We start from the raw sequence: 16,781 nt of genomic DNA, 5'->3' as shown, positions 1-16,781 counted from the left end.
AGATCTTGTTAAGTATCGGTGTGAGGTAAATAATCGCTAACATCATTTTCTGCTTGCAATATATTTTCTTTTTATTTAAAAAACTTGAATTCCCGCTCATTACCTTACTCATTTTCTTTCGAAAAAAAACGAAGTAAATTACAAAACACAATAACAATATATATTGTTGAGCGTGTAAAAAGCTAGCGGCTGCAATTTCTCGCGCACGCTTATGATATGCAAAAACAAATATTTTTCTTCCATTTCCTTGTCTAAAACTACGATTAAACAGATCGTAGAGTCCGTGAGTAGAGATTTAATCTTTCTTATTTTTTTTTTAAACCACGCACGAGTTTACAAATTTCTTTTTCAAAGCGCACAAAAAAGTATCAAATCATTAGTACATTAATAAAGAGTTATGTGAAATAAAAAGAAGACAAAGAAAAATGTCGGTCGCGTTTCGTTCGCTCATTCATTGATTCGCATTCTTTCTCTTTCTCTCTTTCTCTTTCCCTGCTTTGTCTTTGTTCGCTAATTTTTCTTATTTTTTCGTTTTTTAGTTGTTGATAAATAAAGATATTCGTTTGTAATTTCAACTAGATCGATTTTCTTACTTATCGGAGAAATTACATCTAGAGGCACTAGTCAAGCTTAAAGTCTAGCCGACTACAAGAAAGTTCTTCCTGCTTGACACTCGATGTTCTTTCGATAACTCGAAAACGAGCTCGAGATATATGTATGTGTGTGTGCCTATACATACATATATACACATATATATATATATATGTATGTATTGGGAGAGTCATTTAAAAGGATGAAGTATGAATATCTTTATTATTTGTGATGCGAATAAAAGATTTTTGAAGAAGATTTTTTATTCGAAGAAACTCGCATAGTGGAGATCCAAAAATTAATCTATTGTGGTCTCTAAACAAAAATACTACAAATTTATTTACGATATTCAATAGTTCTTCATTTTATGAACTAACAACAATATTAATTAGTATTTAATGTGTACTACAGCTTTAATAGACTTTTAACAAAAACTATACAATAATATTGTCTTAAGAAAATTTGAGTATACGTTATCCTATTTCAACTTTCATAAAACATTTTATAAGATTAAAAAATATGAAGATTTTAAGAAAAATATTTCGGTTTACAGGTATTACAACAAAAGTTTCGAATATACCTTGAATTGATCTGTTTTACATCTTGTTCATAATCAAAAAATTGAATTCCATTTATATCCTTACATTGTAAAAAATATAATCTTCAAATAAAAGTTTTCACTCCTATATCAACTCTTTCGAATTAAACATATTCTTCTTCAGAAATTTTATTTTTATCATCAAGAATAACCGAGGTATATTTATATTTTTAATGTTAGGTGACTCACCCGCGGTACTGTTTTTACTTGTAAATAGATAATGACTTCGTATAACGGGAGAGAAATTGGAAATCGAAGTTCTTTTTAAATTCTACTAAAACTACTGAGTAATAATTAATAACTAAATTCTCACTCTTGAAATTTATATTGATCACTTTTCGACCACTAAGTAATATATGATCTTTTTCTAAAAATGTATTATATTTATAAATACATATGTATACGTACTACATGTATGCGTATGTTCTTTACGCGACTCTTTTTTACGAATAATATGTGCATATATATATATATATAAATATATACACACATATGCATACGGACACTCTCGTACTGCTACTACTGCATAACTACAATGATGAAAGAGAGAAGAAGGAGAATAGAGGCATATATGTCCTTGAGCTTTCGTGTTACGGATGAACTCGTTGTTCTTGTCGTATTTAACATCGTAGCCTCCTTTTCTTTCCTTTTCACTTAGCCGGAGGGCAATAGAACTAACAAACGGGTCTCGACTACGAGAAGAAGCGTCAACTAACAATAAGAAAAAAGCTCCTACGTCTTCTTTACTCTTTCATCGTGCTTTTTAATCCTCTATAACACAATTTTTTATGACACAATTTTCTTATAATTCAATAATATTCAAATAACCCAAATATATCAGCGGTTAAAAATAAATTATATATTTTACAATTTATATTATATCACATCAAGTATAATTTATATTTAATAAACAACTTTTGGTTATGAATTTTTTTTTTACACGAGAATATGAAGTAAGATGCATATATAAGAATACTATTTGTAAGTTATAGAGGACTAATGTTTATATTAATGTACGATGCAACGTAACGATTGCGTTTCTTGGCACGATCGTTGCTACGTACGTCTGTATACGCGTTACAATAGAAGAAATGCATCGTTCTTTTTTGCGAAGAAAAATATAAATAGAATTAGAAATAGAAAGAGAGAGAGAGAGAGAGGAGAGGAAGAAGGGAAGAAAGGGAAAAAACATCGGAGACTAGATTGGAGAAAAAAAATAATGAAATAAATACAAAAAGATGTCGTTGAAAATGTTTAACCTGTTGGAATCTATTGGATTTTATAGTTTTTTCACAAACAAAAAAGAATAATATAAAGATAAAAAAACCTTATCATAATAATTAAAACAAAATGAAAGAAGTAAAAAACTTAATAAATTTCTAGCTACTGCTACCTAAAATCTGTGCTTTCTTTTGTAACGCAAAAGAAGATAGATAATATTTATTATGCATAATAAAATAAAAAAAAAAAAAAAAGAAAGCTGTACTAAATTTGATTTTAGGATTGTCGTTATTAGCGATGATATGAAAAAATATTATGATGAGTTAAAAATAAATTAAAAAAGCAAATATAAAAAACAATTGTGCAGCAAGCAAAAAATTACGTAGAGCTAATATTTGACCTGGTACGTAAATGACTTTAGCTTGATCGATATAAATATGTGTATATATATATATATATATATATAGCTCTATTTTATTCCGGTATCCTTTCTCTCTCTCTCTCTCTTTTTCTCTCTTCTTCTCTTTCTTCTGGAATATCTTATCGATAAACTAAATGCAACTGTAAACGCAGATTCGAACTTAACGTACGAACGTAGATACGAACACAAATATTATATTTTGGTTCTGATAATCGAGGAGGATAAATCGAAAGAAGCAACACGGCCGGAGTCCTCGAGTTCTTTGACGCAAAACTAGATCGACTTCGGGCAGTGTGTCACTACGGCAGAATTGCATTATAATTGTAATACTGGCACAGTGAGGCAACGATCTTAGGACTTTCTAAATAATCATCCACTAAGTACTTATTAATATTTATAACTTACTCTTCTACTAATACTTTACTTGTTAATTAGCATTGCTCTCACATTTCTCTCACGTTTCATTTTCTCTTTGGCAAACGCAAACATTCGCGCTAATATATCTAATTTTTCCCATACATACATACACGCATACGCATTCTCACATATGTGCTATCAAAAGTAATGGTAACGACATCGAACTGTTGAAGGACGCTCTTCTCTCATCGAAGGATTGGCGAAGACGATAAACGAAACATCGAAGAAAAGAAACGTTCTATTTTTTCACAAAATTTTTTTTTGATTTTTTTTTTTTCGATCGAGTTTTTGTCATCGAAAACGTCTTTTATTTCTTCTTCTTTACTTGTCTTTTTCGTTTATCAAATTCCATGATACAATGAATGATTAGATGTCTTTAAAAAATCCTTCGTGAAAATCTGGATCTGGTCACAGCCTTTCACAGGGATGCAATAAACAGCAGATCAAGATCAAGCCGCTATGGTAAATACTAGAGCCCTATGAAAACAATACCGCAGCTACGTGGGTAAATCCCTCGCTACACGGTACTGGACATTGATTTTTCCCGCGAGGGACCTTAGGAAAACAACCGTGGAGTCTGAGTTCGTTCTAACAACGGCTTGGATTTCTAGACGTAGGGAGGAAGCGAGGGAGAGGGAAAGGCAAAGAGAGGGAGAGGGGGAGGACGAGGCGCCCGTTTTGCCAGTGACGTAGCTGTTGCGAATACCCGAGATATTTCTTTTGTTTAAATCAAAAAACTTATTTCACGTTAAATAACTTACGTACAAGTTCTATTTGAGGAAAACGATGACATTACTAAAAGTCATATTTAAAATCGTTTGATTATTATCCAGGAGCAGGATTTAAAGTCTCAAATAAATGTAACAGAGAAAAAGAGAACGCTTTCAAGAGGGTCTTTCTTTTTCTCTTTGTCTATAGGTATATAGAATATATATGAACGCAGATACAACGGCTCCTAGAAACAAGTGACCCGGATACACACTGTCGACACAATAGGCTCGTTGAATTAGCGTTTGCGGTATCACGTACATTACTCGAGCTATTGAAATTAAAAATTACACGTTGATTCGTTCAGAATAATCGTGCTGGCACGATAACTTTCATCTTAAGCAAAACGTTCAAATAACAAATGAAAGTTGAATAAAATCTATGTGAAAAGTTTTTGATCGAAGCTTAATGAAGAAGCATTGATTCTTCGAGAAAAATTGGTAGGTAGCAAAGTCGATTAAAAGGGAGAAAGAGAAGGAGGATGTAAAGGGTCTTTCGTCGAATTTCTCTTTCGTCCAATAAAACTTAAGTAGCTGTACGAGATCAATGACAGTTTAACAATAAGACTCCGAAGAATGGATATGTGCTGACTCGTTTCATTCTGAAATATCCACAGATTTCTCGACACACCGACAGAACATAAAATCTAAAACATTCTAATACTCTTGCACCCTTCCGTTGATTAATTATTAATGTTTACGAAAGGAAACTTTTTGCCTTATCTATCTACCAGTCTATAGAAACTGTCAAAAATTGACGTGTGACTAGCATTTAAGATCAAAAAATTCGAAGAGTACCGACTTGATTTTGCTCTTGGTTAAAACCGAAAGCAATCGATTCATTGTACACTTTGAACGTGACATGTTTACTAGTCGTTGGATCGTGCGGTGACAAAGTCAAAGTATTTGCTCTTAACATCCTACGATTTATGCTTTACTGATGCCAAATTCTGCCATAGCATGACACGCCGAACGAGCGATCTATTTTACACTAGGAACTACATACTCCGCTAACTCAGAGTTTATCCTATTCGTTGGGTTCGCATCGATACTCTGATTTAGTCAGATATCCACTTCAAACATGTCTTGCTCAATCGGTTTTTTTACCCAACTACCGAGCTGAGCGCGTACAAACGCATCCTTCAATTGACGTTTGGCAAGCTGTCATAAAAGAAAACAGAATAAAGCAACAATTCTTTTTCTTCTGCGCGCGCGTATGTATATCAATATCTTGTATGTATATGAATATTGTTCTAAGGAGCGTTATACATCGATAACTTACAGAGTAATCTTGAACCGATGATTTAGCATCGAGGTAATGACGGCATTGATTTCGATCGGCATCGTCGATCGTTTCCAATTTACCTAACAGACTGAAGAACTTCCTGAAGAGTCTCTGCTTCGAAATTCTGGAGGGTTTACCCAATTCGTCCTTTCCGGTTGTACAATTTATAACTTCTGCTTCGGTTTGACCTGCGTACATTATTAAAAAGAAACGCACTCGTTAGAATTGGAAAAAGATTCATTGTACACACATTGACATACAGAGAGGTAAGCATACGCACCAATAGTCCAATTTACGCTATAATTCGGTGCCTTGCCTGGTTGCCTGACTTCAGACGAAGTTATGAGGCTCATCAATGGTTTATTGAGCCTATACGGCGGTGGTAGACCTTGAATAGTATTTTCGATACGGCCGCAAACGGCTCGATACATGTGACTAGGGTTCAACAGACTGCCGAGAACGATGCTGTGGAAGTAAATTGGCTCGATGAAGTGGCTTAGAAGTGCACCTTGCACACCAAGTACGTTCCATCGAGCTATTTTGTCTGAACACGACATCGTCAGCAGTCTTTGTCCCTGCGAATTCAAATAAATGAATAAATGTTAAATAAAATTATAAAGGGGATAAAATAAATCATTCGCGTTAGTTAACCGTAGAACCCTACATACCATAAGAACACCATCCCAAGTCTGAATTCCTTCGCTGCTCTTCACAGGTATCGTACCTTCTCCTGATTCTATCTTGGTTCTTAATTGACCTCTGGCCCGTCTGTTAGGATGTTTATCCACGGATTCGTTTTCTTCGTGAGGAGAAAATATTCTGGCATCCCCACAGGGAGCTGTATTTATGTATAAATGAAACTGAATTCCCTGCTTCAATCTGAAGCCCTTCTTTAAATGTTCCAAGACAGACTCGGCAGAACGATTTTCGGTATGCAACTCCAATTGCTTGTACAAATATTCGCAGAGACATCGTCGTGCTACAACTTCCGCATGGCAGTCGTTTAGAGCTCTACCGCTTACGCTTAAATAATCCCCGGATACGCATTTCGTACCTTAAACGAATAAAAAATGATCAAAATCCTATTACGTCCAAGACAGTCTTTACAGAGATCTACGGTTTACCAGTAGTGACGCATATTAATTCGGCGTCCGACCCATTCGTTTGCACTATGCCGGCTAATACTTTACGTCGAGCATGATGTGGCTTGCTCTGTATAAGTTCAGTGAATTTTTGATTTACCATTTTTCCTATTTTGTCTGCCAAAATTTGTGGCAAGGTCATCTGTTCCTGCCAATGACCGGAATTCGAGAAGTTAGGTAATACACGAACAGGGAGCTGAATGCAAAAAGAGGAGCTGTGGACGTTCCTTAATTTTGCCAAAGCTGCTTTACTGGCCGCAGCTTTAGCCAGTTTTTTACTCGGACCAGTTCCCTCGAAAGTTTCTCCATCGATTGTTACAGATATTGTAAACTTGGCATAGCTTTCTCCACTATCAGATATACATTTGTATACAACTCCAGGATATAATTCATTGATGAGAGCAACGGGGCCTTTGTCCAAAAATTTGTTAGTATTTTTTGGTTCATGAGTCAACGTTTTGAATGCATTTACAAGATGATTATCTCCCTCGGTGACATCACTGGTGAAATCAGGTTCCAGGGGAATGACAGGCTGGCACGTGTTGATGGCTTGATGTACTTCCGGTGTATTACGGAACTGCACTATATTTCTTAAAGCAAGTTCCGCAGCCGCATGTTTGGCCATCTTTTTGGTACGTCCTCTGCCCTCGTAAGTCTGTCCATCTATCTGCACGGCGATGGTAAATATAGGAGCATGAGTAGGTCCAGTTTGGCCAACTACCTTGTAGACTGCTCCAGTCTTCAATTCGTTTAAAGCACATACTGCATTCTTTGGCTGTGGATGTTTGTGACGCTTTTTTGGTATTGTTATACCTGATAAAGGTATGAAACAGAAACTAATTCGTTCAAAAATATTGTATAATATCATATAGCAGATAAAAGAAAAATTTTATAGGACTAAAGAAAATAAGAAAAAGAATCATACTCTACATTATTAAGTGCAGGAACAACCTGTAACTGACCTTCCAGATCAGATTCAGCGGTTCTCTTCAATATAGGCCTGGTAACGTTCTGCTGGTCCATCTGCAAAGGAGATAATGAGAGAGGAATACGTGCTGAGGTAGAGAAAAAGTTCTCTCTAAAAATAACTCTAATTAGCTGGAACTCACCCCAGTAGATTGTTCTCCCTGCAACCCTTCCATGGATGCAGCGGCATCAACGGCGACCGTCGGGGTGGTGCTAGCTGCGTAGGATCGCATCATGAGAAAAGAGGGACAGAAATATCGTAGACGGATACGATAGACGAGGAACGTTATTCTGTGTGTCCTTACTCGTCTGGCACATATCGTGATTGTCATTCGGCAGCATCAATCCGTTCGACATCTCTCTCTCTCTCTATGTCGGTCGTACAAATGTAGTGCTCTTTAAAAAACCGACGCACGCAGAACGTGACTTGAAGAACACCGCACCACCGTCGTTACATTGATTTTAATTATTCTTGTGCGCGAAGCTCCGCAGCGCCACAGACGACCTTTTCCTTTCTCTTCTTCTTCTTCTTCTCTCTCTCTCTCTCTCTCCCTCTCTCACTCACTCACTCGCTCGCTCGCTCGCTCGCATACACTCTTTCGTTCTCCCTATCTCTACCTCGTACAACGATAATCTAGCACTAACCACCTAACCTCAATGATTCAAACACGACTTGCTAGTTAGACACGTAAAAGGAGAAACAAAATGAGACAAATCGCGACTTTTTACTCGTCGTAAAAAGTAATCAATTACAGTATTCGCGAGGTAATCGAACGGGCGACGAGGTACTCCTCGTAGGAACGATCGAATCGTTTCGCGATGCGAGCGTCGCGCACATCAAGTTTATCCACTCTTACCCGCGCTCTCTACAATTTATTCGAGCAAGGCGCATGCGCGCTCCTCACATAGCGCAATGCGCATCCCGCACAAGGGAAACGAGTCGAGTCGATTTGAACGTAATCCCCCTCCCTCCACGATCGCGCTAGACTGCCTCCTAGTCGCAACCCTATCTATGTAGACTCACGTCTACATAATCCTCCTTCCTTCCTACTTATCTATCTACTGACCTACCTACATATCTTTTTTTTCTTACGTAGGATCGAGGACGTATATGTATTATTAACTCTACCGAATAGTTTTCTTCGTTTTATTTAAACAATTTTTCATTATCTAAAAATAATCGTGCTCTAGATGGATAGGATTCTTCGATAAATTTTTAAAATAAACTTTTCTATCTAAAATTTATTAATAGACCGACTTTTTTATACCTACATCTAAAGATTTTTAATTGATTCTTTTTATTAAACTCACTTGACATATTACGTAAAATTATTGGAATGTCAAAGTGCTACATCCTTCGTCTGATTTAAATCTTATTTAAAATTTATAAGATTCAAAGAACGGCTACAGAAAATGAAACGGCACAAACTGCAAATATTTCAACAGCATGGTTTATAATATGCTTAAATACTTTAGCAGTTTAATTATACGAACAAGGATAATCTTATAAAATTTACATGAAAGGCTTACATATAATATATGTTATATGATAAATTTTCTTTTTTCTAAGATATCCAGGAATATTTATTTAATACGAAAAATAAATATTTCTTATTATCTAAAATGTAGTAAGACGAATTAATGTAACAAGTGATTGATTTATTGTTATTATCTAAATATCGTCATTCTCTAAAAACGATGATCGTTAGATCGCAATGAAATAATTTATTTGTAAATTCATTTTACAACTGTTCAAAGTATAAGATCGTAATGTCGAAAATAAACTTCTATCCCCGAATATTTAAATTATTGACATAAGTGACATAATTGATGTAATATTTTTAAGACATTCGTGTCTAATAAATTAATAAGTGCCTATCGCAAATCGTATTTTTGTATAAATTTATGCTTCAATCTCGTTGCTCTTTTATGCGCTATTTTGTCGAGTAAATCTCAATAAAATGCCGATAAATTGACAAATTCATCGAGATTGATGAGTCTATTCGTTTGAAACGTTTGATCGGTGATTGCCAGCTTCGTTTTCGAGGATCTTTTTAAAGTTAATAATACGTGAAAGAGAATTTTAGAAAATCACCGTTTAACTGCGTCAATAATTCACTGGCGACTGCAATCGTTTTCACTCAATCGATCCTGAGAGCAATTACTGCTCGCACGTTATTTTGTTGCTCGTTAATTGAAATTGATTAAAATTCAGTTTAATCTTTGTAATAGCCCTACTAGTTTACTAAAATATACCTATAGCTAACGTTTCCAAAGATTTGATGAGATACAAAATATTGATAACTTACATGAATGATCTTATTGCACGTAGTATCAAAGATGCTCTTTAAAAATTTAATTATACATTTAAAATACTGAAGATCTATAACACGCTTTTCTAAAGTTCCAGACAACTGTCTAACAATATTTTATTGACAAATAATTCTATTCTAAGTGGACCAAATATTTTACTAGATCTAATAATATCATTAGATTATCAGTTGCCAGCACCATTTACGGAACAGACCCTTAATATTTCTTTGATATTTTCACATCCGATTACCAACCAGCCTTTTCTTCTTTTATCGAACGGTCGACCACCTGCGCTTCCGGCTATTTACAAGGGTAAACGGACTTTGAAAGGAAATTAATCTTTTTCTTCGTTTTCCCAAAAGAAGAGACCGGATTTATTCTTTTTCGTTTCTATATTTGCCAGCTCGGAGAAATACGAATCGAATTTATGATGGCAATCTACAGTTCGTTCGAACTCGGAAAAGGAAATTGTGACACATCGATTGGTTCTGTCTCTCATCGAATGATTTATATTCAAATAACGATAAACATATCTATTCATTAAGAATTCGTCAAAATGCGTCTTAATTTTATTCGTTCAAATGATCGTCTTCAACGTTTCTCTTATCTTTTATGTATATTTTACGACATCGTTTAATCATTTTTAGATAATACATGTAAATCCATGAAATGACATATTCGGAAAAAATTCAATTCTGACATATATTCTATTACATTATTCATGACTACATTATTTTATAATCGATTAAATCGATGATGAAAAAAAACGAGTGTTTAGAAGCACTCCAATTTAAGACGAATCTCAGAAAATCTTTCTAACCGCGATTCGGTCAGATTAAACATCTCAACAACTCGATTATCGTTGATATACGTACGTTGGTTCGTGACAGCTACGCGATTAATGTCACGCTCGAGCAATTTGCCGAACGAATCGTACGATTCCGATCGATCGTCACATGATTAGATCGTCACAGAAATCACTGCTTGTATGCTGTATTGCTCATGTTAATTTCTCTCTCTTTCTCTCTTATACGCTCTTTGGGTTTTAGAGAATGACGGAAGCAATGATCTTTATAGATCATTGAGAGAAAAATGTGCTCAGAAATTTAGATAAAGAACTAAAGCATGACAGAAAGGCCTCGAAAAGTACATCATGCACCTAATCTTGTGAAAAAAGAAAGAAAGAAAAAAAAGCACTGCGCAGAATATAAAAATTATTAATTGAAATAAAAGGAAATAAATTTGCAATATATGTTTGTGTACCATGATTATTCTTAAATGAAAATAAATCATTTTAACCGATTGACCCGACTGACATACTTCTCTGTCAATCGATTAACATTTACGAGTATATACCTACGCCGAGCGATAATATGTATGTAAAGTTTTATAAACTTTCTGTATGCATGCATTTTTTATGAGCTATATACTTACGGACGGTGCAATTAAAGCGTTGCAATAAATTTCGAAGTATTCGATTGAATTGTTTCGTACAAGTTCGAAGGAAAATATACCAGTTGGTAAAACGAGAAGAAAAGAAAGAAAAAAGAGAAAGAGGAATACGGTTTGTGTGGGATAAGGGATAATTCTGGGATAAATTCGAAGGATAATTCGAAGAAAGGTCGGTTCTCTGGTTCAAAAATGAAGATAAATGGTCGATTGCTCGTCGTTTGCACGATTCTCTTGGCTCTTCTGGTACGTCTTTGATCGATAATCGATGGTCTAGTAAATTTTCTACCAATCCAATTTTTTCAATGTGATTGCGAGTCGTTGATCGTAAAAGCACACGTTTGAGTGAAAGTTGTAAACGTACGATACAATAAACACAAAAACAATAAAAACGATAACGTCAAATTTAATGGCGATGATTATAATTCGGAAATATCCTTATTTTAATTCTTCGATAAATCTATATCTTTTTCGAACACTAATTTGCGTTTTGATCCAATCGAATTTGTGTCAAACCCGTGCATTTCATTCCAGACTTTTTTATCGATACTTTTTGCAATAAATAAAAGACAATTACTCTTTCTAATTTTTTCTATCGGACGATACTCGTGACGTCAGTTGTTTTTCTATTCTTTTTTCTATATCTATGTTTTTAAAGGTCTCTCGAGATTCGACGCATCGTTGACCTCCAATGTTCATTCTCCGTGTCGATGCTCTGAAAAAACGATTGATACTTGTACCACTACACGCCAGCTCGCTTGTAATTGATTTATACTCCAAATTTTTCTTATAGCCGTTAAAATCTTATAATTAATGGAAAGCGAATTTACACGTCATACGCACACACACACACAAAATTAGTCAAGAAAAGCTATTCCAAAAGTTACTTATTGTATATGTGTACAAGAGATTTAATTTCATCGATACGTTCTCTTTCTCGAAATTCGTTACGTCCGACGAATGTTACGACCGTCACGTTGCACCGCGTACACGCACAATACCTTGCATCGCTCTCGTTTTGGAGTACACGATAGTTCTATTGTCCTAGAGAACCATGAGTTTGTTCGTTCGCCGTATCATGTCCTCCGAAAATAGAAAGTCCTGTAAATGAGATTTTACGTGATACTCTGTGTACGTTTATGTATCTACCTATGTACTCGATATACATAGTGTAGGTGATCTCGTGATCGAAACAACACGTTTTCTCGCTTTCGTGGCTTCTCATCGTGACTCGTATAGGGACGAGCCTATGCAACGTAGAGATAAAGGAGTTTACCAATCGTAATACATTTTGCAGGTTCCGATGAAAGCGGATATCAAGAGAGAATGCCGCAAGCAGTCAATGGTTTCATGGGGTAAGGGTACTTAAAAGACAAATGGAATAATGATTGATGCAACGTCAAATTGATCGATTACCCTTTAAAGGGGAACTCGGTGTTAGTTTGAAAATCATCTTGGACAACCTTTTTATCATTGTCGTGCAGTAACATCATAAATTTAAATGATACGATATTAAATGACGATTATGACAAATAAATGAAATCAACTCGATATCTATCTTTTGTAGAATCATTGAAAAAATTAAAAACCGGCGATTTCGAGCAAGATGATCCACGAGTGAAGTGTTATGTAAGATGCTTTATGATAAAAAATGGTATCCTCAATGACAAGGGTCAGTGGACGGATTTGGAAAAGGCGCTTCAACATTTACCGAAATTTATGCAGGAATCCTCGTGGGAGATATTCCAGCGATGCAAGTCTGTTTGTAAGTATTTTCTTTCTTGATTCCATTCGATTCTACTTTTCGATTTTTGCCTTCGCAAACTGCTTCTTTAAGATCAATAAAAATCCTTCGAATCACAAAGGTAACGAGAAGTTTTTCTTTCAGCCGGAGATGATCCCTGCGACAAAGCTTTTCAAGTAGCCAAATGTTACGTCAAATTGCAACCGCTGGTAATTATTATCTTCGCATAGATTTCTATTTAAATCTTCCTCCAAATAATACTCCTTCTTCTTATTTACAGATTTTGGATTTCGTTTCCTTCGTCTAATGGTTCTATTAAACTCGCATATGCGCGGGGATAACTCTGGCATAACTCTTTTCACGTATTACATCTTTTATTATATCTGAAACGTACGTTGAAATTGTTCATGATACTTGAAAATATTTTTAGACTTGTAGCATTTTGTAAAAAAAAAAAGAAAAAAAATAAAAGAAAATAAAAAAAATAAAAGAAAAACAACATTTCAAAAAAATCGATACGTGCAATTGAAACAACGCTTATACATATATAATAGTTTAGGATGACATAGGAATTTTTGATTTAACAGATTCCGCGTTCGACTGGAATTTAGCTGTCCGAGCAGAGATTGATGGCAGAACTTACTACAGCTCGCTAAAGCAATATTTTTTTATGATATTTCTTTTCAATATGTTTAATACATCGACTTTGAAATATCATTCTAATTTGTTCAAACAAAAATTGGCCAAAGTAGACGTATTTTTTCCCGTAAATATAGCAGTGCTAGTACTATATACGGCCAACTATTTATCTTTTCTTTACTTCTAAATATTATTCCAGAAATCAGCTACGATCATATGTATATATACCGATATTCCGACAACTAGCCATGTTTCATGTCTCGTTCTATCGATATTTTGTCTATGATATCGAATCGACCTATAAACAAGTAGCGAATAAATTACATTCGCAAGCGCTGCAACGAATACGATTTATTGCGTATTCCGTTTCCTTATGGAAAACGATTCTTAAACTTTGGAATGAGAACGAATCGATTTGTACGATTCGATGATAATATGTGAGACACAGAAAACTTATAATTGCTCTTGATCGACGGATCAATTTATTTTTTATTTCTATTTAATGAACTATATAATTTCAATTAATATTAAAACTACTTAGCATTTCTATGAAAGATTTATAATTTTTCTTCGATATAATCTATCTTCTTAGAAAACTCAAAACACATCCAGTCCTAAAAAAAACTTCTTTATTACAACGTATATTATACTTACGAGTCAAGTGTATATATTCGACTTATTATTATTTGTAAAATACTTCATTTAATGGATAAATGTGATTGCAAGCCCGACGTTACAAACGACGAACTACTGTGACTTTATTTTTTGCAATAGCTTCGCGAACAAAAAAGCTTTGCCCCGTGAATATTTGAATATTCGATAAAGAACCGTTCCGCATAAATCTCTATCGCGAATCGTACGTTGGAGCGCGATTCAATTACTGATCGATTTGCATTCGACGAAACATCCGAACGATTCGACATACCCAACCCAACGTACTCGAAACTAATTGCGATTTTCATCGGCACGCGACCAAAGCCGTGTCTTTTCCAATTCCCTCTGATTCTTTATCGCTACTGTTAACGATTATCTTTGTAAAAGGAGATAAAAACGATAGCAAAGGAGACGATAAGAGATAGCAAAGAGAAAGGATACGATATTTATCAAAGAATCGATGTTAATTTCTCGATCAAGATGCATTTTTCTTTCTTCCTTCTTGTTTTTGTAAGTATCTTTTTCTCGGGTTAATGAATATTGCATTCGCTGAACTTTAAGTTCTTCTTAATACTCCATGTATATAGATAAAATGTAGAAACTATTGGCAATGTTGGTCTCGTTCCGTTTCGTATCGCACAGAGTGATTCTCCAATTTCCGGGTGAATATAGCTGTCGATAGTGATTGCTTTAGCCTTTTGTAATCCAGTCGATTCCATTAATTTTCATGAAAACAGATACGAGACAATCATGCGAATAGGAAACCAAGCAATCTTTGTCGTTATAAACGTGAAATAGAATAACAGGTATCAAACGTTATTAGATCAAAATTTATTATTATTGTGGCGAAAATATTACGATTGGTTTTTCGTTTCTTGGATGAAAAATTTATCGAATATCTTTCGACCCATGTGAGATCGTAAAATACAAGCATTAATTCACATCGTATTTGTAACGTTGAATCGTGTCGAAAAGTTCAATTGAATATTTTCTGGAGAGAAAGAGAAACTTATCCTTGCCCTTTTCTTTCGATAATCCTAGTTAATAATAGATAGAAGAGAAAGGGATTACTCGGAGCGCTCCAGATTTCCAACTCTAATTTCGTAGAGAACGTTAAGGTTCAAGGTTTGTATCTTTTACCTAGGATTCTTGGAATAAAAGGATAACGTGGCTAAAGATTCTATTATTCGACATGGATCGGGAAATAATAGTCCCGTTCTGTTTAAACAAAAGATTTTAAGTCAAAAAGATTTTCTTCTCAAATTTCTGTCTTTTATCGAAGATCAAACGATCAGTTCGATACTTTAAACACACGGGCGCGCACGTTGCATTACTTTTGTATTTTTCTATAGGAATTATCACTATATGTACATATGTATACCAAATAAGTTTCTTATTTTTATCGATCGGAGTCTCGTATAGTGGTAAGATTCGAATCGGTTTCTGTTTCCTCCGTGTTCCTTGTACTTCTATTTTGGCTCGGAGTTTTACCACATTCTCCGCCGTAGCATGTCGTTGTTCTCGGCAGATTCGAACACAACACTTCCTCTGTTGATCAAAGATTTTTCTGCGATATATTTCGATATTATTCGTGATTACGTATCATCCGCCTTTTTCGATCTTTCGTCTCTCGTACGATAATATCGATTCGAAAAAAGCTTCAAAGAAAAGATCATCAAAATTATTCGATATTGGATGAAATATTACCCGTTTCATTATTCCCCAGGATCGATGTTAGAGTCGTTCCATTCATCATTTCCCAAGGACTGTAAGCAGGTGCAACCATTGCTTTTTGGAGAGGCCTAGCGCTTTTTTGCTCGCTATTACAGCAGTTCGGCAAAATCGGTTCGCAACAACCGCCGCCGCAGCAAGTTTGCTTCCAGGAGCAACATCCCATTTGAGGAGGACCCTCACAGCTGTTGATTTCCCTGTAAAAATCAATTCTCTAAGATATGGAAAAGATTATCGTGATTACGAGACCACTTTCTCTCTTCTATATTGTTTATATTTCTAGCCTATAATAATACTCTTTATCGTTCTTTAATCAGAGATCATTCGCGAGTTTTCATCAATTTTCTTTTTTACTTGAATGTGCAATTTCGCTACATTAGGATCAAACTGGCGAAACGTATGTGTTCATTATTTTTTACCTCGCATCACCGATTCGTCTTGACGAGAAACTTTCTAGAGACAATTTTTTCGTACATTCGTTGGAATTTCTAGATATAAGAAGACAAATTGAATAAGTAACGAAAAGATCGCGTACTGCTTTCGAAACTTACTTGTAATTATTAAACATTATGCCAAACAGAAAATTTTCCAATTAATTTTGGCCGAAATAAAAATTTATAAAACTCAACGCTAAAAGGTTATGCTTGTCCTCTCTAATACATATCGATTCGATACTTCGAAAGGATGATGAAATAAAAGTAGATAGAAAAAAGAGAAGATCGCGTTCTTAGCTACTCGATTGACGAATTTCATAACAGTTGTTATCAGTTTGATTCATTCACGTTCCTAACTGATAGATGATAAAATACACATATAACTTTTCCGGATAAACAATGAACAGAT

At 34.9% G+C, this 16,781-nt stretch overlaps 3 protein-coding genes across 12 annotated transcripts; 1 reads left to right on the top strand and 2 right to left on the bottom strand.

Moving 5' to 3' along the window:
• Window positions 1–45: 45 nt before the first annotated feature.
• LOC127070932 (double-stranded RNA-specific editase Adar) lies at window positions 46–8,274 on the bottom strand. Of its 9 annotated transcripts, none has more exons than XM_051009541.1 (8): window positions 7,714–8,274; window positions 7,552–7,625; window positions 7,373–7,465; window positions 6,425–7,217; window positions 5,969–6,354; window positions 5,581–5,875; window positions 5,298–5,488; window positions 46–5,176 (listed from the first exon to the last, which is right to left on the bottom strand). In XM_051009541.1, the coding sequence occupies exons 1-8, from the start codon at window positions 7,763–7,765 to the stop codon at window positions 5,078–5,080; spliced, it is 1,983 nt and encodes a 660-aa protein (XP_050865498.1). In that variant the 5' UTR covers window positions 7,766–8,274; the 3' UTR covers window positions 46–5,077. The 9 variants fall into 9 exon arrangements, with proteins under 9 accessions (XP_050865498.1, XP_050865497.1, XP_050865501.1 ...); XM_051009540.1 differs by having other exon boundaries at window positions 6,425–7,255; window positions 7,405–7,465; window positions 7,714–8,273; XM_051009544.1 differs by having other exon boundaries at window positions 6,425–7,255; window positions 7,368–7,465; window positions 7,714–8,271.
• Window positions 8,275–11,289: 3,015 nt separating this feature from the next.
• Window positions 11,290–13,532, top strand: LOC127070928 (general odorant-binding protein 56d-like). The gene is made up of 5 exons (XM_051009532.1): window positions 11,290–11,416; window positions 12,468–12,525; window positions 12,738–12,935; window positions 13,059–13,123; window positions 13,195–13,532. The coding sequence occupies exons 1-5, from the start codon at window positions 11,363–11,365 to the stop codon at window positions 13,219–13,221; spliced, it is 402 nt and encodes a 133-aa protein (XP_050865489.1). The 5' UTR covers window positions 11,290–11,362; the 3' UTR covers window positions 13,222–13,532.
• Window positions 13,533–15,019: 1,487 nt separating this feature from the next.
• Window positions 15,020–16,664, bottom strand: LOC127070927 (uncharacterized). Of its 2 annotated transcripts, XM_051009530.1 has the most exons (4): window positions 16,490–16,664; window positions 16,358–16,426; window positions 15,915–16,135; window positions 15,020–15,755 (listed from the first exon to the last, which is right to left on the bottom strand). In XM_051009530.1, exons 1-4 carry the CDS (start codon window positions 16,504–16,506, stop codon window positions 15,607–15,609), a joined length of 456 nt encoding a protein of 151 aa, XP_050865487.1. In that variant the 5' UTR covers window positions 16,507–16,664; the 3' UTR covers window positions 15,020–15,606. The 2 variants fall into 2 exon arrangements, with proteins under 2 accessions (XP_050865487.1, XP_050865488.1); XM_051009531.1 differs by lacking the exon at window positions 16,358–16,426.
• Between the last annotated feature and the right edge of the window lie 117 nt (window positions 16,665–16,781).

Source organism: Vespula vulgaris, chromosome 19 (genome assembly GCF_905475345.1).
Source record: "Vespula vulgaris chromosome 19, iyVesVulg1.1, whole genome shotgun sequence".
Lineage (NCBI taxonomy): Eukaryota > Metazoa > Arthropoda > Insecta > Hymenoptera > Vespidae > Vespula > Vespula vulgaris.
The sequence above is the reverse complement of the archived record's forward strand: the minus strand, read 5'-3'. Positions and strand labels throughout refer to the sequence as shown.